A 26,509-nucleotide genomic window follows, 5' to 3' on the forward strand; every position below is an offset into this window, starting at 1 on the left:
TGAGGTAAGGTTGAAACTGTAAACACAAACACATGTAAAATGAACAGATATAGAGATAGAGATCGAATGATTGTGTTTTAATGGGTTAGAAGAAAAGCTGCAAACACAGTGGGATATTTATATGTGACACTAACTGCAAGGATCTTGTACAGATAACCACATGGCTACAACCTCTTCAGTCTTTCAGCATGAGAAGTTTTGTTTGCAAAACAATTAGCAAACACTTATGAGGAGGATCGACCCCTGAACCAAGGGGATCCTTTCAGGTTTAGTGATTAGAAACCATAAAAGAAGAATCTACCTCTCCATGAGGGTATCACATAAGATGCATATTCAATGATCACAGAATTCTAAGTACTTTAAAGGCAGTAATGCTTTAAAAATGCAGGTATATAAAGGAATCATAATGAGTATGTTGCAAAGAAATATGACTATCTAGAACCATATTAAATTGGTTCCTACTCACCCAGAGAGTTTATTAAAGGGAGAATAGCTCCATTCTGTGACTTCAAACTCCCTAGTTTGTATCTGGGCATATATCCAACAAAACTGCTAAAACATAGGGCCTGCAAACCATTAGTTAATATGGGTGGGGTGACACAAATTAATCAAATGGTGACAGAAAACATTTGTTGAGAAAATGAAAAGCAATCTCAAAGCAGGAAGAGAAAGAATAGGAAAATATGTATTAATTAAACTATCTGTGTTTTTAGTAGAAAATAGATAGTGAAAAAAATGTGGGATGCCCACTTTGGCTCAGGATTCAGAATGTTCCAGATGCAAGGCCTCTACCTAATGCACACAGTTTTAAGGATAAGCAGAGGTGCCATTTTCAAAGAATTTTGAGAACATTTATATCTTAGCTGTCAACCTTGTTGGTGAATTTGAGTTAATTGAGTTAACTCTGAATTTGAGTTAAGCAGACTAAATTCTATGAAACAGTACTTAAATGATGACTATATTCTCATAGTCAATTTCCAGCTCTCTACTGAAAAAAAACCATAGAAGTATGTTAGGAGAAAAAGTTGTAAGGGGCTGGGGAATTGGAGCACAAGTCTCCAAATCCTTGGTTTCTTCTGAGTGGTCAGTGTGATGACCACCCTTGAATACAAAGTGGTGCCACCATGGCTGCTCAACAGACACCAGCCATAGGACTCATCCTCTCTCTGACCCTGAGCCCTTGAACATGCTTGCATTAGCAATCAAGGCCACTTTTAGGGCTTAGGTTTCCTTGTTTAGAAATGAGTTCATTGCTTTTTAAATCTAAGATGTGCTAAAGCTGAATGAGACTTAGGTATTTTTGGAGAAGAGTATATATCATGGCCCAAAAGTCATGAAAATATTCTTCTAAGCATGTCCATTTACAACTTGCAGATCTGATATGTGGGCAGATCCTAGAGGTGGAGAGGAGAAGAAGAAAAATGACAACGGTATTTTCTTGTTTGGTTTCTTGAGCTTGCTTCACAGCTAAATCACTTAGGAAAGTCTGTCTAATTTAATGCAAAATTTCCAACAGCGGAGCATCAAGTGGGTTGAGAGAGGTGGTGGGAGCAGTCTAAATTACCATCCTAACCAATTAGCACTGGGAGAACGTTTTTCCCAAACTTTGCCTTGACTTGATCACAGACAAATGATTCCTAATGATAGTAATAATAAATCCAGCCCTACTACCTCAATCATTACAAATCTGTCAAAGGAAGCAGTGTACAAGACCCATGGCTAAGTACTTTGCATACCTTACCTCCATTGGCCAAGGTCTAAGCTCAATCATCTCTTGAGAGCCTTCTTAGCTCTGCACCAATATTAAATTGATTCCTCACTTTCCCAGGGAGTTCATGAAAAGACAAGCATCACTTTGTGACTTGACAGTGCCTGGCTGATTATCTGGGCTTGTGTCCAACAGAGCTGAAAAACAGGCCACCCCACTGCCCACAAGTTCCTGCTTTGAGACAGCTGCAGCTGAGTAACATTTTCCTGCTCCTTCTGCTATATTTCTCCAGTTCTGTTCAGAGAACGTCTTTCCTAATAAACAACCTTGATTAATAAGAAATTCATATTCATAATTGAATAATAGGAACTTTCTGGCTAAATTGTCTTCTGGAAGACAAGACAAACAGAACCAACTTAGCCACCAATATCCAGTGCTTTCTATAAACTATGCAATACCTTTGCTCTGCCTTATTTTTTTATCCTCAGTTTACAAGAAAGAAATCTGAGGCTTATGGAATTTAAGTCACATGTTGATGGTCAAATAGCGAGTGCACAGTGGAGTCAGGATTTGAGCTTTTCCATTAGCTCTTTCTGCCTTGAAAAAAAAAAAAAAACATTTAAAAGAGAATCCATAGCTTGCATCTCACTGTGATAAGAAAAAATGAAAGCGTGTCGGCAGAAAAGCATAAAAATAGGAAACAAAGCACAACAAAAGCCCTTTCCCTTTGACATTTAAACATTGCTTGTGTGAAAACATGAGAATGGAAACTGTACACATGCTTACATGAGCAGAAAGATACCCGAGAGCCCTGGGATTTATTTCAGACATATTTCAAATAGATATATGGAAAGCAAGAAAGGAGAGGAGAAAAAAGCCATCTGATGAATAAGCAAGTAGGAGAATCCATGAGGAGAAAAGATGCAGTGTAACTGTAGCCCTGATTCCCTCTGGAATAAACTAGCACACAGGATGCTGCCTGTACTCTTGGGGATGCGTCAAATGTACTGAGATTACTATTTCATCAAAGATGAAATTGGATCTGATCTCTCAATTTGGCCAGTTGGTTGCAGCAACAGCATTGGAAGTTTCCAAACAAAGTTTTTAACTTAAGTGAATATCTAAAATATGAATTCCCTTAGACTTTACTGCTTAGAAAGACTGGACAGGTCACCTGTGGTACCCAGTCGTTAATTGACTAGGGATGGTAGTTTAGACTGCACCCACCAACTCTCTCAACCCATGTGATGCTTTGCTGTTGGAAACTTGGCATGAAGTTAGACAGACTTACCTGAGTGAATTAGTGGAGAAGTCAGCTCAAGAAACCAAATAAGGGAGTATCATTGTCATTTTTCTTCTCCTGCTCTTCTTCCTTCTCTTCCTTCTATACTTCCTCCTGGTCCTGGCTCCTCTTTCTCCTCCTGTTCCTCCTCCTTCTCTACCTGGCCCTCTTTCTTGTTCATTTTTCCCCTTTGTTATCTGTGGATAGCAGATGAGGACCAAAAAAAAAAAAAAGTGTTTCCCTTCAGAAACCCATCCTTTAGCTATGAGGTCTAGTATGTCAAAGGCAATATCCATCTGGAAAGACACTGAAAAGGACCAGGCAAGACCCCAGCCTGTAGACCTGCCTACTGCTCTGATAGGAAGCTCAGATACATTCGTCATCAAACAAGCCCAAGTGCACTCCTTGCCTTGCCTTAAGCCGTGACATCACTGACTCTCTGAACAGACTTCCCTCCACTTCTTCCTTCCTACAAGCTCTTGGAACAGAGGTTGTCCTCTCTGTGGGCTAGCTCCTTGGAGACCCTGTCCTTCCACACACACTTCTCCCCCCCCCCCACTGTTTACTAAACTTTGTGACATCTAACTGTTTCAGTACCTCAAAATTACAGCTGCTTGGCCTTTTCCAATGGTTGGATTGTTTGGTTCATCTTCATATTTTCTCTCTGATATTTTACCTAACCTGCAGGCTAATCTTCACCTTCCTTTTCAACTATGACAATGAGCTCTAACCTCTTTCTATGCCAAAGATCCAGGCCTCCAAACTCTTAGGGAACCCCAGATCTCCGCTTGGGCCAAAAGAGAGTCTGGACATCTGTACCTACTCAAGTAAAAAAAAAAAATGATAAATCGAATTCTTTATTTGAATGATAGCCATACAATACATCTGACTTAAAAATACAGCTCCCCTTATAGACCGACTCTGGTACAGATTGTCACATCTGATACTATTAACAACCCTATCATATCCATATCCCCATTTGCTTCATTCAGATGAGAAAATGGCTTAAGAGATGTTGAAATGAATCTCTCAAACTCCTATTGATCAACCAAGACATATCTAACCTTTGAAGAGTGAATTCCAAGGCTGCTGTGCAGCTCAAAGCAATTGTGAGCACTCTGTCAAGACAACTGCAATAGTTAGATTGCTGGGACTGCAGAGTTGCTTGCTGAAATCACAAACAGTGCCTATGAATTCCCACAGAACCACCTCACTTTTTTCTCCTCAATACATTTTTTAAAGTCAAATAAGGCAGCATTCCTATTTTTTTTCAGATGAAAACATTTGAGAAACAAATTGATGGACTGATTTGACTATTGCATTAAAGATCTGAAGATAGAAGCCCTTCCACCCCCAAACTATTCTGAAATTCTTGGTCAAATTTTCCTCATTAATTAATTATAATCTGTTACTAATGGTATTGTGAGCTCATTTACTATTGCTGAAGATAAAATAGAAAAGTGCATAGGTGTATTTTAACACTTGTTACAAATCCATAACTGTATGGTTAGCAAGCCTCCTTTATTTAATTTTCACTACTCAGCAGTTCAATAGGAACATGTAGTTCCACATACACAGTTGACAGGAAGCCACTCATTCTCAAACATGCAAATATTATACACCTCACCCCTACCTGTCATTAGTCTTCAGCCACAGTGTCTACCAGACCAGCCATTTCCAATTAGGGAAGGTTCTGGCATTTGTCTCTGTGAATATATTCTTTAAGCAACAATTTGCAGCCAAACCCTAGGTCTCCACAGGTGGGAACTGACAGGGAAAAAAAGCATTTTGTGCCTATTTCTTTTGAAACATAAAAGTTTTCATCTCTGCAGGAGCAATTAATTTTCCCTGTTTAAAATGACAGAGAAAAAATCCTTATCTTTGCTTTTCATTCTAAGAGCTCAGGGAATACAGTACGGGAGCGAAGGCATGTTGATCTTTCCTGTTTCCCTGATGAGCCAGATGAGTTGATTTCTGAACAAGATTCTCAGTATTCTATTAAGGAGTTAGGAATCTGGTTAGTTACTGTTGAATGCTACGAGATATTAATAATGATAATAAAAATTTTAAGAATCTGCTTTTTTTTCTGCACTTTTAAGGGTATTTGAAAATGTTCTCTACAGCTTTACTAGCCAATCTCTACTCCACAGTATTAAGAATGTCCAGTTTTCCTCCCTGCTGTGGTATGAATTCCCAAAATTCATGTATTAGAATCTCTTAACCCATAATATATCAGGAGGTGAAGTCCTTGCCAGGTGATCAGATTATGAGGGTGGGGCCCTCAGGAGAGAGATTAGTGTCCTTATAGAAGAGGTCACAGCAAGGTCCTTTTCTCCTTTTTCCAAGTGTGGACACACAGAGAAGTTGTCAACTATGAATTAAAAAACAAGCTATCACCTGAAAGCAAATCTTCTAGCACCTACATTGTAGACTTCCCAGCTTTTGAGAACGATGATAAATAGATGTCTGTTGTTCATAGATATCCCAGTTTATGGTATTTGGTTTCAGCAACCTGAATGTACTAAGATTCTCCATCTTTCCTGTGGTGTTAATTATTTTATTTTATCTCCAACATAATAAAAACTACAGAATGCAGCTGAAGACACAATGGTCTTTATAGTCTTATAGAAGTAGTATTTATAGAAGAAAATAGAACTTGGAAGTCAGGCCCAAGTTTAGTATTTGGCTGTACTGCTTATTAAGACTTTGAATCATTTGTCCTCTAAGTTCTCAGTTTCTGGTCTCTGTAATGGGTACAAGAACTTACCTATCCACCTGACAGATATATGGTGAGGGTCAAGTCAGACAAGACTATATAAGCCCTTCATTAATAATGAAACCCATCTTAACGGCATGGGTTGCTGTCTTAAAATAAGTGCCTGACTAGAGAGCCAAATTTTTTCCAGTATTTCCCAGTTCATCCCACAAGGCATGTTAACTATCCCAGAAGTTACTTAAATAAAAGGAAAAGAAGAATTAAAAACCCAACATAATGAGGTTTTTAGGGAAACTCATGGTGCTGTGGTTTTCAACTTTAATTTCCTTAAAAACAAAACATAGTAAAAATACCTGCCCTAAGCTTGCTATAAAGTTTATGTGTGTGTGTGTGTGTGTGTGTGTGTGTGTGTGTGAGTGTGCATACCCTAGACACAAAAACCAACACACAATAAGTACTAAGTTAGTGTTTGTTCCTTCTCCCTACATGGTTCAGGCACTCACTCAATCTGGCTTGTTCTTGGTTTGAGAAAAGCCCTGGTCTTTCAAAGTGATCATCAGAGTAGGTACCTGAGTCTATGTGGTGGAAGCTGGGAAACATCAGCTGCTAATTGGGTGCCACATAATCTGAGGTCAGGGACTTTGCTCTATGTGGGATATACCACAAGACAAAGAAATAGGGCCACTTATTTAACCTAGGGTTAACTTTTAGAACAGTATTTTTCAAATGTTGTTAATAGAACCCATATTAAAAAGCAAATTTTATGCAATGGTCCTGTATATATAAGCATGCACATATATAATCAAAGACATAACTTGATGAAATAATCCCTAATTTTACTATCATTAGTTTAACCTCTTTCTATTCTATTTATCTAATTAACTTTAAGATTGTATTTTATGATGCACTAATTGGTAACAATCCAAAAGTTCACAAAAACAACTTTACAGGTCTCCAAGCATGATCTCTAGCCCCACAACTTTTTGATTGCTGCAGAACATGTCCCTGACAAATAAGTCACAAAAGCAAATTTTATTGTTTTACAGTAACAAAACAAAGAAGTCATAATCATGATGGTTACTTTAGATGATAGAAAAAATACACAACAGGAATAAAATGTACTTTGTTCTTTTTTTGATTGTTTAGTTAATGACCCCCAGAGAAGAAGTTCAACAATTTCTCTTCACCTGAAATGCTAAGAATCTTTTAATAGCAATAAAAGGGAGACATCTGTCTTAGGTTTTCCCAGCCCTGCTAAGGGCAATCACTTCATCACACTCTGCCACTGTCACCATAAATAAGACCTAGGTCTTACAAATGTCCCTGCTACCTGGGACAAGCCCAGAGCTAAATCACATCTCCAAATCCAGCCTTGATTGACAAATGCACCAGTTTCCCTCAGACTTGGAGAGTGTCCTCTGCTGCAATGTAATTAGAGTTTTTAATATTTGTTTTTCAATAGAAGATTTCCTAGAAAAGGAGCAGATGAATGAATGATTGGGATCAGCATAAAACCTCCTTTCTCTTTAGTGTCTAACTTGCATCTGTTCAAGTAGGTTTGTTTTATTAATGCTTACTAGCCTAAAGCTACTTCGATGATGTTAAAGATGCAGTGTTAGCACAGCACTGACATATAGATTTGTTTTCTATGAGAAAGAAATTAACGATTACATGGGATATTGAACCCCTGGCTTTCCTCCAACTTTCTGGTCTCCATGTTCAAAGGGAGGATTAAAGGTAGAGATCAGAAAGTGTTCCCCAAGGGGATTACTGTTAAGAACTGAGTAGGGATCAGGATAACACAGACTCAAGGCCAAGGCGGGATTTCACCTTACCTCCACAGGAGACTTGACTTCCTCCTTATCACTCACTCCTTGACCATCAGGTGATCCAGATCATCAGGTAATTGGTGAAGAAGGAAACAAAGTTGTCTCTTGACTCCTGAAGTATCCTAGCAGCAATGTCAGACAGAATGCAGGATTTTATTTTCCATAAATGCTGGAGACCCTTCGTCACTAAGCATAAGACAGTGTAGTTTATAATAAAATAAAAATGCAAGCCTGGATCCAGTTTGATCCAGGCTTGCATTTTTATTCAAGTTATTGAAGCATGGAGCATTTGGATTCAGTTTCTAGGCAGCCATTCTCTTGGATTCCAGGGACTACACAATCCAAATGCAAGACATCCATTGAAGCATATGAGAGCAATGATGGAGGCAACGTTCAACCACAAGAAAAGGCAGGGGCAGGAAGACCATATCCCAGTAAACTGGTCAGTGATTCAGGTCAGATCTTCAGGCCTAACAGAGATCAGAAGGTGCCCTAGAAACCAGGGGATGGATAGAGGGAAAGCTGCACTAATCGACTCCTCAGAACAGGTAGCCAGGAGCCTGGAGGTGAGGCTACCCTGCACTTCCAGAGCTGTGTTCAGACCTCATGTTCCAGATGTAAGAAAGCTAGTTCTTCTCCTGTGGGAGAGTCCCTCTTGGGAATGGTTGCCACTAGTTCTGGGTCAAGGAGAGGTTAAATCTGTGGCTGGCCAACCTGCATCTCCTATGCATACACAAGGAAACTTGTTAGGGTCTGTAAACAAGTCAAGATGGCTCCTGGCATTTTGCCAGAGGGAGTGGTTTGTGAAGTAACGCCAGCGAGCCATTAAGTGTGGAGATTCCTTATTGGTTGACTGCTGTATCTAGTTTGTTAAGTAAGATAAGATGTGTAGCAATACTGATTTTATTCTCATTTTAACATTTATTTCCCATTCCTGGACAAGGATGGAATTTTCAGGGACTAATTCTACCCACTCTTCTCATTCACTGGGCTTAAGAAAGTCTTCTGAGTTCTGTAGGAGAAAGAGTATATGGGTCAATTGTTAAATCCCAAATCCCATATTTCTGTACAAATGTGCCAAAATCCAATACCAATACCCTGCCTTTCTTCATAACCACCCCACAGTAGCTCTCTGGTACACTTTTCTTTTTATTTTTCATTGGTGCATTATAACTATACACAATATTGGGATTCATCGTTACATATTCATACATACACATAACAAAATTTGGTCAATTTCATTCTCCACTTCTTCCCCTTTCCCTCACTTCTTTCATTCCCCTGCTCTCCTTTCTCTACTTTACTAGTTTCCCTTCTATTTTTATGGGATCCTCCCATATCTTTTTCCCCCTTTTTTCTCTCTAGTATCCACACAAAACAAAAAACATACAACTCTTGACTTTCTGAGTCTGACTTATTTTGCTTAACACAGTACACATAAGATCCATCCATTTTTTTTTTGCAAATGACATAACTTCATTCTTCCTTATGGTTGAAAAAACTCCATTGTGTGTATGCCATATATATATGCCATATTTTCTCTATCCATTCATCTGTTCATGGACACCTTAGGTTGGATCCACAATTTGGTTTTTGTGAATTGTGCTGCTATAAACATGAGAATATATGACTCTGTATATGCTGGATCCATATATATAATATGACTCTGTATATTACTCTGTGTGTGTGTGTGTGTGTATATATATATATATATATATATATATATATATATATATATATATATATATAAAATATGCTGACTCTAATTCTTTTGGCTAGATAATAAGGAATGGTGTAGCTGGATCGAATGGTTGCTCCATGACTAATCTTTTGCAGAACCTCCCTACTGATCTGCATAATGGTTATACTAATTTACAATCTTAACGAAAGTGTATAATTCTGGCTTACTTTTCTTCAGTCATCTCAACTGCCACTCAATGGTGGAGTTACTAAGAAAACTTGAGTTACACAACAACCTGGATGGAAAGAGGGTGGCAGATGCTCAGATCTGCCCCATTTTCCAAGTGAATAGCACAAAGGATCCCTACTTCACTGCAGGGATCATTACAAAGTATAGCACTGGGCCTGGCTGGTGTGCACATCCATGACAAAGAGACTAGCAGGTAATCATTCCTTTGGGAGGAAATTAGTGTTCTTCCTAGGGTGGGAGGCTGAAATTAGCTAACCTATGAGGACAGATGCTCTTGTCAAAAAGACACCTGGAATCTGGGCATGGTGGTACACACCTGTAATCCAGTGACTCAGGAGGCTGAGACAGGAGGATCAGGAGTTCAAACCCAGCCTCAGCAACTTAGTGAGGCCTTGAAGAACTCAGAGAGACCCTGTCCCTAATAAAATATAAAAAAGGTCTGGGAATGTGTGTGGCTCCATGGTTAAGCACCCCTGGTACAAAAAAAAAAAAAAAAAAAAGATACCTGGAAACTTCCCTTGGTTGTATGCTAATCATGAGGTATTTGGGGAAGGCCTGGTAGAAGGTGATGAGTCTTATCCTCACTCATAGAGGAAAAGGCTCTGACCAGCTCCAAGTGCAATTAGAACTTTACACTCCTCACTGAGCAGCCTCAGACTGAAGCATTTATCTATATTCCATAATTGTCAGCTAGAAGAACTACACAAAGATAGAGAGACCAAGGGCCTCCAAATGCTCCAAAGTTGAGCAGCTTCTCTCTGGCCACCTCTGGATTACTTAAACCACATTCTAGGACACCACTCACTCCTTCACATGCAGTGTCTTTGCCAACCTGCCTCTTTCTTTTCACATTCTCTCTTATCCCCAAGGACAAAGCTGAACCTGGTGAAATTTCCAATAAGCACACTTCTAATTTTCAGACAGAGCCATTTCCATCACAGCCATCCTTACTTCCATCATAGCTCCATGTTGATGTTGAGGAAAACAAAGAACCCTGGGAAGTGTGAGCCATCTTTAGCCTGGAGCAGAAAATATTCCTCCATGGACCCAGACTTCTACATGGAACACAGTAGCTCAGTGACACGGCCTTCAAGAGCCAGTCCCTCCAGACAGGGAATGAACATGTGCTCTTGGGCATGGAGGATGACTTGTGATTAAGGTTTTGCTCTAGAGCAGGATGAGGCAACTCCCTAGAGAGAGTCTTGAAGCCTTTGAGCTATGCCATTGTAACACAAAGCAGCCCAAATAATATGTGAACACATGAACACTGCTGTGTTCCAATAAAATTTTATTTAGGTAAACAGTCAGTGGGCCAGATTTGTCCTGCAGGCTGCAGTTGAATGACACCCATTCTAGAGGAAACTATTCTTTATTTTTATAAAGCCATCCCTACTTTCTGTCAGACTTCTTGTTTGTGGCCCAGGGCTGGTGTCCCTCACCACTTAACTGTTCCTCCTTACTATATTGATCATCCTTCTCTACTCCTTCCTTTGTCCATCTTTTGGATCCTTAATTTCTTTTTATCTGTATTTCATAAAAAAAGAAAGCACTTGTTTTCCATATTGTCATATAGTCATCTGCGTTGCACATCCATTCAATACTGGACTTCTTCAAGTTGTTTTTGAGAATTTGTAAAAGTTTTTGGATGGCATATTTCATAAATATTAGCTAATAAACTGACAAAATTGATATGCCTTGCTTCTTTTCCTGAACCAGTTCCACCCACTACCTCCCCAGCAGCTGTGTCTCAGAAGCAGCTCATGTCTATGTTTGGGCCTCTCTGTGTTGGAGGATGAGCCTCTGAGAAGGTCTGCCTCCAAGAATCTCCAGGAGCTGGTCTATGCCAGTTCCTTCCACTTAGAGCAGCACAACTGATCATGATGGAATAAAGGAGCCCTGGCAGAGGCATGAGTGGTACAGCAAGGGACAGAGCGGCTTTTAGTAAAGGTCCCAAGGGCAGAGGCCTTCCATAGCACTCAGCACAGGAGTGTTCCACCCAAGGTGCCTGTGGCTGAAGGCACCTCCTTTCTGCATCCTGGACTCATTCACCCTGCCTTTTGTCCTCATCTCTTCCACATGTAAGTCTCCTTTCTCTTATTTTGCAAAGGATTGATTTTTAATCATGCTAATCTTATTGCCTGGCCATTGTCAATGCGGAGCTGAAGTAAGTGTCTGAGGTCACAAGTCCAGGGGCAGCAGTTCCTCTAATTGTTAAGGAGATGCTCAGAAGCCACTTGGTCACCCCATTTAGTTTTTTTCCTTGGGAAAACTTTACCTGCTGAGAGTGAAATCTTAGATGCCTGCTGTGATTTTGGCTCCAGAGAGGGTGTCATGTGAGATGTGGCCCAAGTCCAGCTTCCTCTTTGTCTCCTAAGGTAAGATATTTCCTCCTCCCATGCCTCCTTGGCCTCTAGCTAATTTCACTGATGCACCAAAGCATCCATTTTTAATCTGGCCAAATCAATGACAAATGTTACAGGTTGTAATTACCCAAGGAACTCCTGAAAACTAATTAATACACAATCCCCACAATAAATTACAGCTTTCCTTTGGGTTTATGTTCCAGAAAACTGTTTTCTGAGGAGGCAGAGAAACAGGGTTGCTCCGTCTTGCCAGGGACCATCACGAAGCTTCTCTTTCTTGGACTTTGCTGTGCATTTGTGGGTGTTTGTGAGAGGTGGCTACAGGCAGCATGCCAGGGCTCTGGGCGGCAGTCACATCATCTTTGTCCACTTTGAAGAATTTACCAGAATATCCACAGTACTCTGTCCCATCATTTTACCACAGAGAGAAACATCAATTAACTTGGAAAAATCAGAAGCAGGAGCTGCAGATGATGCTGGGGAGGAAAGAGAAGTGACCTATTTCTCTAGTTCTGAGACCAGGAAAGTAGTGTTAAGTGACAGGTCAACAATGCATTTTTCAGCAACAGTACCTGCCAGGGAAGAAACACAAATGCAGACTTTTAAATTTTTTTTCCTTTTTCTCCCACTAACAACAGACATAGATTCTTGGACCTTGCTAAATCTCTAGGCACCCATAGAGCTTGTTTTGCATTTGGAAATCAGACTCAAAAATTATATCAACAATAATGCAGGACATTAGCTCATTTATGGAACTCATATCCGCACACTTGAAGACCCTTCACCTGAGCTGACACGTGAAGTGTAATTCAAAATGTTAACATCATTATCAGGACAAAAGGGGAAACAAGCGAGCAAACTTATAAACATTCTAAGCATGGAGTCAGAGGATGGAGAAATTTAGAAACAATTTTTATGTGTCAGGAGAGCCAAAGATGGCTGAGAGAAGGTAAATGTTCTCTGAATCTTTATCATAGTTAGAAGGTTCCTATGGGGGTTGTTGTGTGAGTGGCAGTTGTCCTCTGTGTGTGCATAGATGTATATTGTGTGTTTGGCAGTATGTGTGAACATGTGTGCCCACAAGTTGTGTGTGTGTAGAGATATGATCCATGTCCACATATGTGTGATGATATGTATATGTGATGTGTGTGTGTAGGTGTGAGATTATACCTGTGTGTGTCTGTATTGGTGCATAGGTTGGTATTGTTGTGTGTGTATGTATGTGGTTGTAGACACGCATGCAGGTGTCTTTCAGTATGCATATTTACATTTGTATGTGTACATGTACATTGTATGTATATAAGTACATGCAAGAAGGCACACATAGCCTATACATGTAAAAATTTGCACGTGTTCACATGTGTGAGAGGATGAACTGTGTACCTTGCTTATGTAAGTCTGTGTACAGTCACATGTGTACACATGTGTGAATGTGCACTTATGTGTACATGTGTGCAACTGTAGTTGGTATGGGTGTATGTGCATATATATGAAGATATACATGTACATTTGTGTATTTGTGTGTGTACTTGTGTCTATGTAGATGTGAATACATGTGAGGCTCTATACGTGTGCAGGTATGGTACATGAGTGCATTTGTATGTATAGAGGTGGGTAAGGGGTGTGTATAGATTATGCATGTTTGCATGTGCCCGGTTATGTATACACATTCACACACACAGGCCAAAAACTTGCAATAGATCAGCTAAGATCCCCTCTGTTCAGCAGCCTCTGCCCCACTTCCCTGTCACAACCCACATCCTTCTTTTTGCCTTCATATTTACATTAAAATGACCAACTCTCCACTAGGAGGGCCAGAGGAGTGGGAGACATCTTGTTCTTCACTCACATGCCCAGCACCTGGCCTTGAGCCTGGCTTATGGCAGGAGCTGATGAAACATCTGCTGAGGGCAGAAAGTGCACACCGCTGATGAGCATGAGGCAGTAGTTAGTGTGTGTGGCAGAAGCGCCCTTCCTACCTGTTTCCTCACCAGAAGTGCTGTGCTCCAATAGGCAACTTTGGGTTCTGGGAATTGTCACTTTTTCTTGGCATGTTTGTTTTTTTAAAACAAATGCATTTTTTGAATTAGTGTGGAATCCAAAAGAATAAACCTTATAGAAATGTGAAAAAAAAAAAAACTCTTTTCAAAATTCACTGTTTCTTTTCCTGAAATCTCAGCATCCTCATGATGATTCTCACTTTCTCACCCCTTATATCCACTTGGTTATCTGTTATTTCAGTTTAGAAACGATTCAATCTCTCCTTCCTAGCTACTGCTTTATGAAAACAGTCATGCTTTCTTGCCATTATCACTGCAAGGAAACTTCAACTGTCTTCCTTTTTCATTTCTCACAGTCCCTGCTACACACCTGGCCCAGAATACCTCACAACAAAAAGACCTCATTGTATAAGGTCAAAACATATGGAATTGACAATGGCCAACCCATCTTGAACTACAAACATTAGCAGTTCAACATGACACTAGTATCTAACTCACAAATCTGTTTACATTCTATTACAATAGTTCAGACAGGGGAACTTTCTGAATGCCATTTCCTAGTCACTTTCTCAGACTTAAATAAGCATTTTTCTAATCAGCTTTCATTACTGTGACAAAATACTTGAGATAATTAATTTAAAAAGGAAAGGTGTATTTTGTTTCAAGGTTTCAGTCCATGGGCCTGGGGCAGCATGGTATTTCATGGTGAGAGCTCATGGCAGAGAAAGGCTGTTCACCAAATGGAGGCCAAGAAGCTAATAGCGGGAGAAGAAGGGACTTGGATACCCCATCTTTCTTCAAGAGCACACCCCTGTGTTAGTCAGCTCTTTATCACTGTGAGAAAAAGAGTTGACATGAACAACTTGGGCTTACAGTTTCAGAGATTCAGTCCTTGGTCGGCTGACTTTATTGCTGTGGGTGTGAGATGACACAAAACAGTATGCTGGAAGCGTGTGGCAGAGGAAGGCTGCTCAGCTCATGTCAACCTAGAATCAGAGACAGAGATTGAGGCACCAGGGATAAAATATAGACCCCCCCCAAAAAAACTCAGCCCCAGTGACCTACCTCCTCCAGTCATTCCCTACCCACCTATGGTTACCACCCAGTTAGTCCATTCAAATAATTAAGACATCAAACAAATTAATCCACTAATAGATTATTGATCTTATTATCTAATCATTTTCCTTTTGCATTGACACAGGACTTTGAGGAAACACCTTATATCTAAACCATAATACCCGCAATGACCTAATTTCCTTTTACTAGGCCCTACCTCTTTACGTTTCCACTACCTATCAATAGCTTCATGGTTTGGTGACCAAGCCTTTAACATATATGCATTCATATATACAGATATTACAGAGTATTTTAGAACTGATTTCCCATAGATGTTATTTACTAGATATTAGGCAGCAACTAATAGACATATACCATCGAAATGCATATTGAAATCAAATAATAAAGGATGTCTATATACACATTTAATACCTCTCTATATTGTTGAGTGAATTATATCAATTCTGAAGTCAATACACAATTTCTCTCAGTATAAAATCTGTCAAAAATCTCAGAGTTGGTCCTGACATCATTAATAATTGACTGAGTGACCTTGAACAAACCTTGTATAATTGTAAGCTCTATTGTTTTCCTCTACAAATTGGGCACATGAGTAGCATGTAACTCACAGCCCAATGAGCTTTGCTGAATATTAACAATAGATATAAAGTATTAAATACGGTGTCTGGAATTTATTAAATGCTCCACGAGGTTGAATGGCATTGTTCTCTGGATCAATACAAGGCCAACTATTAGGATTCATCTTCTCTGGTCCTTTTCAGTGCTCTGTAACTAAATGGTAACTCTGGAGGTATTTTTTCCAAATTCTCCTATGTTTTAGAGGAAGAGGAGCTTTTTTATTAAAAAAAAAAAGTTAGATGAAGCTAATGGCAATCTTTCTCTTTTTTAAAGCACATTTTCTCTGAAAATGTTGATATATTTTTCTTACCCTTAAAGAGTGTGTAACTAATTAAAACAAGTAAAAAATAATTTTAAAAAAGAGTGTGTATGAAGAAATTTTAAGCAGATTTCCTAAATTCGAGTGTTTTTTGCCAGTCATGCAGGATTCCAAAATGAATTTAGTCAAGTTGTTGTGGATATTTTGTAGTTAGTATTCTTTACTTCATTTTCTGAGAAAATATTGGTATTGCACTAAGTTTTTAAATGACACATATAATTATATTCTTGTTAATAGATACCAAATATTATCACTTAATACATTGCTCTAATTAATTATGTTTTTAAAATTAAACATCTTATTTCTACCAAGTTATATTTAAATAATTAAGTCTAATGCTAATGAAATAGAGTGTGTGCCAGCATCTTCTTTATAAATGCAAAATAAAATGACCTATAAAATCAAGTCTAATTTCTTTTCCTTGACTAGCCAGTGCCTCAGCCTCTGGCTCCTCCTCCCTAGCTTCTTGTCCCACCAGCAACCACACACAGTTTATGTTCCAATACCTGGAAGGGACTCACTTTCTGTGAGCACTTCAGTCTCCCATGATTCCAGGTCTTTGAGCATACTCTTCTTCATCCTGGGGTGTCCTTTCCCCATTTCTTTGGTTAAAGTCTCACATATACCCGCTTGGAGACACCTTCTCAGCCTCTCTTTAATGGAGTCACTAATTCCTTCTACTGAGTTCCCAGAGTACAGCTGCCTGTTCCTCTGTGAGAACATTCCCTGAGCCAGGCATCCTGGTGCATACCTGTAATCCCAGTGGCTCAGGAGGCTGGGGTGAGGAGGATCACAAGTTCAAAGAGAGACCCTTTATAACTTAGCAAGGCCTGGTTTCAAAATTTAAAAAAAAAATGTAAACAGGGCTGGGGATCTGACTCAATAGTTAAGTGCCAGTGAATTCAATCTCTGTTCCCCCCACCAAAAAAAAAAAAAAAATAACATTCTCTGGATAACACTGTGACTGGCTTTTGATCCCATTAGTACCCTACTAGGGTGCTGGCTCCTACTTTTCCGTCCAGCCATAGGACCTAGCAGATGGCAGATGAGTAAAGAGTATTTTTCTTTCTTTCTTCTTTTTCCTAAATTAATGAATACATAAATAAACCAAAGAAAAGTTGTTTACAAATGACAAATGCTTGTAGAATAAATGGACAGATTAAATATATTAGTGACTAAGGATTTTAGTGAATTTAGGATTAATATGGCATAAGTACACAGAATAATGAATGAAAATCTGAATACTACTTACATGTTAAAGTCCAAAGTTAAAGACATACTACAAAGCAACACCATTGGGTTAAATGAGGTGATTTATTTAAAATATCTAGCAAATGTGTGTCAGTGAGCTCGCAAATATAGTAGAATATTCTACCATGCTTCTTATTGTTGTTATTACTAAGTTGTTCCATAATTAGCAAATGAAAAGAATACCTAATGAAAATATGTTACCAGATAATGCTAGAGCATCTACTTAGCAAAGCTATTTTTGTTTGCATTAAGGAAACTTTTGAAATCAATTATGATATATAACAGCTTAATTATATAAAGTGAATAAAATAATTTTATGCACACACATATATAATGTTATTTGTTATGCTTCTTATAATGGAGTGTCACGGTTTTGTTAAGTAATTAACTTACCACTTTATGCCAAATTGCTGTGACATATTATGCATCATATTAAATTTTATTTTATGTTGTGTAAGTATATTTTACTGTGTTTATAATAAATCACCATGATTTTTCCTACGAGTGATATTTATTTATTCAGTCCTTGTGACAAACTTTCTCAATGTTCTTTTAACAGGGTATTCATAATTTTTTACATCCTGTCATGCTTATGATCCTTGGAGACTTATCTTCTACTGTGTTAATATTTTCATATTCAAATAAAGCCCATAATTATCCATTAAAAATATACCCTTTCTTCCACTAGCCCAATTCAAGCTGTGCCTTTTTAACTACTCAAATTAAAATGTTTCCATGAAGGTCAACAGTCATGTTTATAGTAAAATTGATTCTTTCAGTTAATTCTCCATTAATTAAACTACCTTAGAATTGAATGTGGGATAAATTGAAATTGGTTTATCAGGGTCAGAAAAACCTCTTTTGGAAGGTTCTGATGACTTCCTCTCTTACATCTTGTAAAGAGATTAGATTTCTCTGCAGTTGGCTTATGCAATATGGGAGTTCTTTCTAAACACTTCACATCTCTTAAAATACCATCTGTTGATACTTACCTACTTAGCTCAAAGGAGTGGCGCTCTCCGCATCATGTAATATCTCGTAAGCATATCTACTTCATTTTTATTTTGGTTTTCCACTGCTTTCTCCCAGCGATGTTGGTACTCACAACCTCAGCCACTCTGCCTGACAATCATGTAACTTCATGTTTAGGAAAAATGCATGTTGTAAAAGGGATAACCTATAGATAACAGTAAATATGCTACTTCTAACTAGAATAGAATGAGACATCTACAAAATTGTGGTTTTAGCCTGGAGTCAATTGTAGGTGGCAGCGTAACTGACTCTGTGCTCTGAGACCAAGAGCCATCTGGTTTTCTTCCTACAACTGAGATCAAAATTCATTGCTCTGTAAACCCCTCAGAATCCCCAGGTGTTTGAGAAGGCAAGGAGATTTGATTTTGTTCTTACAACAAAAAGACCTGTGTAAAGAATTCTTTTAGTCTGTAACAATAGCAACACTAAATCCTTTTATCTGAAACCTGAGAGCCTGGTAAAAATATAGAATTTGGAAGACAGCTCTTAAGATAACAAAATAGAGTCTTTAAACAGCCTAGTTGATTTTTGTTTTCTCATATGGACTCTGAAACATCTACCCCAACCTGAAAATTGTGGACTTCTATCCATCTCTTCTTTCTCCATCTTACCTGTTAACTTGCTCTTGTACTTCTTATGAAAGAAGAAGTAAAATACAGCATAAAATAGAACATGAAGTAAAATAGAACATAAATATCTGCCTGTAGCAATAGAAACAGAATCTCTTGTGAGATTTCCAATTAACTTGAAGTTTTAGCAAATGATCTTGTGAAGAAATGTCCTTTGGTAGCACTAGCCTCATTTGTGGTTTTAAAATGTAAGGAACACATTCTCTTAAACACTCTCGCCCTTCAATTTCTGTATAACTCAAGTGGAGAGTAACAGGGATATTTGGTTATCTCTAATCTAGGACAGAATATAATCTTAATTGATTTAAAAGAAAGAGTTTACTTACCAATCTTTAATTATAATGTGTTGAACATTTTTGTGTACATAACACAATATCTAAAAAGAAGGTTTACAAATTAGTAAAAAAATATGTCTCAACCTCTATGAGGAGAGTGAATAGTGCAATAAAATAAATGAGTAAACATTTCTAGCCTACATGATCATAAACATTTAACTTGAGAAAATAACATTTGCGATTGATGTTAGGATGTGGGGGAAATTGCAATTAGCTCTGTGGAGACGCCATTCCATGTTGAGTTTGCCTGAGCCAAGGTAAACAGCAAACTCCACAGGAATTTGAGGTGAGGTGATAGACTGAGTTAACTTTAATGGTAAATTATATAAGAGACTATGGTTGAGCACTCAGAAGAAGGCATAAGTAGAGATCAGACTATGGAATTTACTTTTTTCTCACCAACTCCCCCAAATAGAAGATGATTATACCAAAGCATTCTTAAGTAAAGGGCCTGAGGCAGTGACTGGGGTTTGTGAGGGGCTCTTCCTACAAGATATCAATACCTTAGAATTTAGATTTCAGTTAAATCGTTTATGCAAAGACTATGCTTTGTCAAAGTAATTCTTTAAAGCAAATGGAAATAATGAGACATATACACGTGCACATATAAAGATGCATATGTCTATATATCTATATTTAATTTTGTATTACTCTGAAAAAGTACCTGAGACAGCCAGGTTATAAAGAGGAAAGGTTTACTTTGTTTCCTGGTTTCAGACCATGGTTGCTGGGCCCCGTTGCTTTGGGTCTGGGGTGAGGTAGCACATCATCATGGGAACATGCAATAGAGGAGGCTACTCACCTCACGGTGGCCAGGAAGTCAAGAAAAGAAAGAAAAGGGTCTGGGGCCCCCATATCCCCTTCAAGGACACCCCTATGACTTAACTTCCTTCCACTAGGCCTCATTACTTTAAGGTTCCAATACCTCCTAATAGTGCCTCACACTAATTATTAGGCCTTTGAAGCATGAGCTTTGGGGATACATTCCACACCCAAACTGTAGCACTTGGTTGTCACTTTTAAATGCTTCCACCTATATGAAGCATGCCTCTCAACTATAAAGATAAGTGCCTCCTTCTCTAATACTCACCTAACTGCTTACAGCCTCCTGTCTGACCTCAAACTTCATGCTCATCAGTGCCATCGTTCAGTTAATTCCTACCCCTCTGGTATTGCTCAAGCATCTCCCACAAGTCTATGTTACTGTATTCTCATGTTAGGTTTTTTAGTTGCTAATATGTATAGCATTTTGAGGTTAGTGAGGAGGAGGTGCTTGTGAAAATGGAAATACTATCTGAATCAAAGCCATTTGAGTCTCTGGAACTTGGTCCCTATGGAGATGAGTTCTTCGCGTAGTTTATTACATTTGCTGTACCCTTAACTTTGACTCCTCAACATTGCTTCATGCATCTCTCCAAGATTTTTTTTTTAACTACATATCATACAATTAGGGATCGCTCCTCACAGTTTACAGCGAGGTTTATGAAGTTCTTTGTGATATCAATAGACTTTGAAATTTTTCCAATGGCGTTGCCAAGGATAAAGAAAAACAAAAGGGAGAAAAAGAAACATATGCCCATCAGGATCCTCTGCATAGGAGATCTTCACACAGAGTCAAGATTCATAATGATGTGTGTAAATCCAAGCAAGCTTTAATTTCCTTTCACTTACTCTAAACCCTGTGGGGAAGGATGTGAGGAAATATCACAAAGAAGAGGTTGGGGTTACAATCTCTTATCACTCCTTCTGCCTCTACATGCTAAAGAAAAGAAAGACAGGAGGCATCTTTTGGGAGCCTCAAGCATTTGGAAAGCTAAGTTCCTCTGCTTGGGTACAAGGAGAGAACTTCAGTGCCTGGGACCAGCTGAAGAGAGAGAACAACATGGACAAGACAGGACCCATTCTGTTGTCTCAGGTGTTAGAGAGAGAGAGAGCTTCAGTATTATCCCCTCTAAAGACCCAGGTCCATGAGTCTGATTGTATCAGAAATGACCTGGCCAGAAAACATCCACTTCTTGCTACCTTCTAAAGTAGGACTGTGCTGTGAAGCAAAAACTAAATGTTCAGGATGTGGGAGCTCTTCTCCAAACAGACACACACACACACACACACACAAAAAAAAAACAACAACAACAACAACAACAACAAAAAAAACAGAAACAGAAACAACAACAGACAAAAAACCAGACCAGTTCATGTAAAATACAGAGCTAAAAATTAATCATGCTTATATTTGAAACACAACATTGATGCTGAAATTCAAACTGTTTATTCCCTGTGAGTTCCGTCAGTCAGAATTTTATATAAGACACCGGGGTTGCGGGAAGGAGGAGAGAGCTTATAATTGCATATAAGCCAACATTTTGAGGAGAAATGGTAGTAACAAAATAACATAAAATGTAATTTACTGAGTATGAGAGGAAGTGAAGTTGTTCTAAATCCCAGTACCAGGGATTTTCCAGCCACCTCCTGAGATTCCCAATTGATGAGTTTATCAACTGACTCTGGAGATTTACAATCTGTTCCCTGCCCCTTCATTTCCCTATATGGGCTCATGGCCTCAAGTTGCTTTAAATCTAGCATCACTGTCTTTGCATCACCAGAACTATTATTTTCATGTGTTTTGTGAGCCAGTATGAGTCAAAACTGTTAACCAGAACATAAAATAGTGTCAGAGAGAGAAAAACGTGGAGGAGTTAAAAGAAAAACAAGCACTTTTAGAATAAGGAAAGTACAGAGTAGCACATGATGTTCCTTGGCTGGGAAGTATAGATGGTGTGCATTTCTGGTGTAAGATTAACAATATACAGACATTTATAACAGTAAGAGTTCCATATCAAATAAGTGCCAAGTGGCACACAAGTAAAAATGTTTACAAAATTATGAGTCAGAAAAAAATGCACAGATTTATCATCTTATAACCCTTCTGAGAATTAAAACCTAACCTACTTTTAAATTTTTCATATTTTGTTTTATTTGCACTGAGAAATCACTCCTGGCCTTTCTTCCTAATGTTGCTTAGTTTATATCCCATAACCAAGTTTCTTTGTGGTTTTGAAGCATGTGAGAAAGGAAAGTCCATCTAATATAAAATTAAAGTGGTGATACCACTTAACACAGAAAGACCACAAAATAAACAAAGATTTAAGTGCTTTCAGCAAATGTGTACTTCTTTCCAGATTCTCTGATTCCTTTTCCCATAAGGAGAAATGCTTGCTTGCAAGTTTTAGAAAGATGGTGATGCTTTTTACAGAAGTGTGGTGCAGTGGGACACAACCACAGCTTGATTGTCCTTTGTCCTTGTAGGGTGGTTTCCCTTGACCTTTGAAGCTTCCATTGCACCATGTGTTCCACTATTCCAGGGACTGTGTCACATGCTAATTATCTTAACTGTGCTCAATTATACTGTAGCATTTTAGTAATGAACCATGGGCATCCAGTAAAACCTATCTGGAGCCTTTCAATAAGAAAATACAATGAGAATGGTAAGAATCAGGCATGGGAGCGGGTATATTTTAGATGTTGTAACAACAGCTTGAACACTGCTCATTTATAAAGTGACAACCTGGCTTTCCCATACACACTGTCACTGCTCAAGTGGCATCAGGTTATCACAGGCTCAATTTCAATTCATAGATTCCTAGGATCTGGATACCTCTATGGATTTAGTTAATTTCTTTTGGTTTCCTTTGCTAAGCCAACCATATACACAAAAGCACCGCTCTCTTTAACTTCAGTGAATGCAAAGAGAAGGACTGAAAAAATGGCTGCAGTCTGAGTCAGTGGAGTTTCATCAACTGTGTTAGACAATATTTTAAAGTGCAAGCCTGAAACATTGGTGGACCACTCAATATACAAACATCTTCTCTCAAACACTAAAATTTTAGCAATTGACTCCTCTCCACAATGAGCCAGCATCTTATACATTTGTTCCTTCAAGCCACTTAGGTCAGCCCATTTTTCTTAGATGTTACAGGAATATAAGAGAAAATTTGCACTGTGAGATCAGTTGATGAGTGTCAGGGAACATCTCCCACACCATCTCTCTTTCGTCCTTCTGGCTTTTGCTCTCATTGTTTTACTCCACAACCCACTTTCTTCCCCTCTCATCCTCTATTCCTATTTTGATGAAAAATTTGGTCCTCAGCTCCCTAGACCATCTGGATGCAGTTGTTCAGTAAGTGATAGGACATTTATTTCCCTCCTTTAAATATAAGAATGACAACAGATTTTTACTCGACCTCTGGGTCACATGACAGAACCCATAACTTCACTTTTGGCTAAATTAATGTCACATACCAGCTCTTCCTCAGGCAATGTAAACTTTATACATAAATATTTGTTGATTGAATCATGGGACACAGGAACCTCTGGTCTAATTTAATTACATCTTCTACACTGTGAGTAACTTTATGATATTAAAAATTATCTAAAACTTTAAGGTCTTACTTTGGCCCACTGTAAAATAGAAATGTCATGTCTACCCCATAGGTCTGTTTGCTTGCTCACTTATATTTTAACTGAAGGGAGAACAAAAGCAAAGCCCCTGACATACAGTAGGCGATTAGCAATGCTTGCCCTTCCTCCTTTCTCAATAGTGCCTACTGTGTTTCTCTGTCTGTAGGAATTGCTTCACTACATGAGTAAACTTAGAAAACAGGGAAATAATAAATTATGTCCTTTCTCATATAAGTGTTGACTCAGTGAAAGAATTTGGGATGGTGTGAAGAATCAGAAAAACACAAAGCCCTGGGGAACCCTGCTAATTGTTTTGGGTGATGATGGTGAGATGTTTTATAGTGGGCATAATCAGTATATCCCAGGTTTTACAAGTTGTCTAATAGGCTGCTGGTACTTCTTAGATCGGGCACAGTTTTCACACATCTCTTCTCCTGAAGAAAGCAAATAGAGGATTAAGGAGGAATACCACGATGCGGCAACATCCAGATACTGTCCCCTGGGACTCAGCCCGCTGAGGAAATCAGACGCTCTCCTCCAGTCTTCAAAGTCTGCAATGTAGACAGAGTTGCATTTCATTAGAAAGAGGCATTCTGCAGGGTTCAGCTTTTTCAGAAGGGAGATGGGTGATAGGCTGCTGGGGAGAGCATGTTGGATAAATATGAGTGTCTGGAATTTTAAAAGTGTTCTCCTCTTGCTTCTCAGTAGGTGGCTGCCTCTTGAGGCCTGGCATTCACCCAAGTCTTGAGCATTACCTCAGCATTTAAAGAGAAAACAAGTGCAAAAAAGAATCCACATCGCTGTGTTTTAAGCAGCATCAGCATCAAGGAATGCCACAGGCTGGGTTTGGTTCACCCTGTTAGCATGCAAAATTATTTTGCACTATAGAAAGCTGTCTTTTCCCAACCAAGAAAACAAACAAAACAAAAAAAGCAGAACTAATTAAGATCGTCATATCTCAATAAATATGCAAATGAAAAATCAAAACAAAGAAATTCTATTTATCACATCATAAAGTTGCAAATTGCTGTACAGGCTGGTTGGGAAGAATTGCAAGGGATAGAGAGTTCTAATGGCTTTGCTTAGACACTGTGTTTGAAAGCTGCATTTGTAGGTTTATGATTGCGAATGAAGATGGTGAACTTGCCAGGGTGAGATTACTTTTTACACATTTTTATCCAATTGTTGTGAAGAGGACAAGGGGGATAAAATTTCAGTTGGTTAAATTGTGAAAGGTTTCATGCTATGAAATGTGTTTCTGTTAATATCATTTTAGATAAAAAGAGACTAAGATTGCCACTTTACTGATGAAAACAGTAAGGCTTACAGAAGGTATTTCTGTTTCTTCCTTGGTATTTGCAGCCAGTATTCAAACCCCCAGTTACTTGTCTGATACCAAGTTTTTGTTTCGTTTCTGATTTACATTTTCTCCCTGTAGTTCAAGATTCCACAGCATCATGCAAAGTGATGTTTGAATGTGTTGTCTACTGGATATCAGGGTGCCCAGTTAAAAAGGAGGAAATGAAATTAATTTATAGATGTTTTCTCCACATATTTTGCATATTTGGATATTAAGACCCACCATATCAATTTGATTTATGTATAATGCTATTTTCTGTTATTTCTATAGAATTTCAGTTGCAAATGTTGATTCCTTCCTATTGAATTCATATTCATTGAAAAACAAGGCAAGAGTTTGTTAGTGAGCTGAGAAAATCAGCTTAGAGGAGGAAAGTTTTATTTTGGCTCAAAGTTTCACAGGTTCAGTCCAAGGTCAGCTGACTCCAAGAAAGAAACATCATGGCAGAAGGATGTGGTAGAGGAAAGCTATTCAGTTCATGGAAGACAGGAAGCAGAGAAGAGGAAGAGAGAGGGAGAGGGAGAATGAGAAGGATTGAGGACAATATATGGTCCCCACATCCCAAAGGATCCAATCCCTTCCACTATCTCTCACCTCCTACAGTTTCTACCACTTCCCAATAATGCATTCAACTACCAGTAGATTAATGCATTAATGTGATTATAACTATTATGATCCAGTCACATCCCAAGAGCCTACCTCTGAAGATTGCTGCATTCAGTTCCAAGACTTTAACACATGAGTCTTTGAGGAATACTCCAAATCCAAACCATAGCAGAGGAAAAGGAGAGAGGAGAAGGAGGAGCAGAGTGAGGTAGGAGAGGAAGGGAAAAAGGAGTGGGAGAGAAGAGAGAGAAAGTAACTGACATCCTAATATTTCAGAAGTTGCTGTAACCTAGCCTCACTATAGATATTTTGTCCTGAGGTAGCTGAATCAATGAGCTGCAAAGAGCAACTCAGAATAGTGTTGTTAGTTTCATTTTAGAAACTGCTCTCTGCTCTTTGTATATAAGATGCTACTTCTAAGGAGAAGAAAGTTTTCAATTGTCTCTGGACGCTTTTGGGTTCTGCTAGAATAACATCAGGGTCTTTAAGAATGACTTTAAGACGTTCTTTAAGAGAGACTTTAAGAATGCAGAATTATTTGGAATGATCATACAGCTAAAGAAATGGGGGTAGCATGGTACGTATTCACTGCCCTATCCACAAGGGCAATGTAGCTAGAAGCCCAACTGATAGACGGTCAACACACATAGAATTGCTTGTTACCATTGACAGTCATGTTGGACACAATGTAAATAATATGTTTAAGAGAGTGCTCAAACTAATTGAGCAAGAGAACAACAAAGAAGCTCTCTGATGTTTTCAAAAAAGAGGTGGATGCAAGCTTTGCCTTCAAGATGGGAAGAACTGGCAGAAGTGTCAAGGACATGTTTAATTGCATTTTGCTACACTTGAGCAAATTTGTTCGAAGTAAGTGCCACAGTGGACTGGATGGTGGCAGGATGTCCACGTCAACTCTGACCCTTGCCAGGGACACCTGCCAACTGCAGTTTATCTTTTTCATCCATCCCTTTCCTTCTTTATCTTCACTCCATTTCT

At 38.7% G+C, this 26,509-nt stretch overlaps 1 protein-coding gene across 1 annotated transcript in view; it reads right to left on the reverse strand.

The window, feature by feature from the left end:
- LOC144250228 (protein FAM90A26-like) overlaps positions 1-26,189 on the reverse strand; it is a 31,727-nt gene extending 5,538 nt beyond the window's left edge. Inside the window, exons 1-2 of the mRNA XM_077792721.1 lie at positions 26,177-26,189; positions 23,920-24,098 (exon numbers count right to left, since the gene is read on the reverse strand). Of these exons, the coding sequence (XP_077648847.1) occupies positions 23,920-24,098; positions 26,177-26,189 (192 nt within the window). The remainder of the gene's footprint in view (positions 1-23,919; positions 24,099-26,176) is intronic.
- Positions 26,190-26,509: the final 320 nt, after the last annotated feature.

Source organism: Urocitellus parryii, chromosome 14 (genome assembly GCF_045843805.1).
Source record: "Urocitellus parryii isolate mUroPar1 chromosome 14, mUroPar1.hap1, whole genome shotgun sequence".
Taxonomy (NCBI): Eukaryota; Metazoa; Chordata; class Mammalia; order Rodentia; family Sciuridae; genus Urocitellus; species Urocitellus parryii.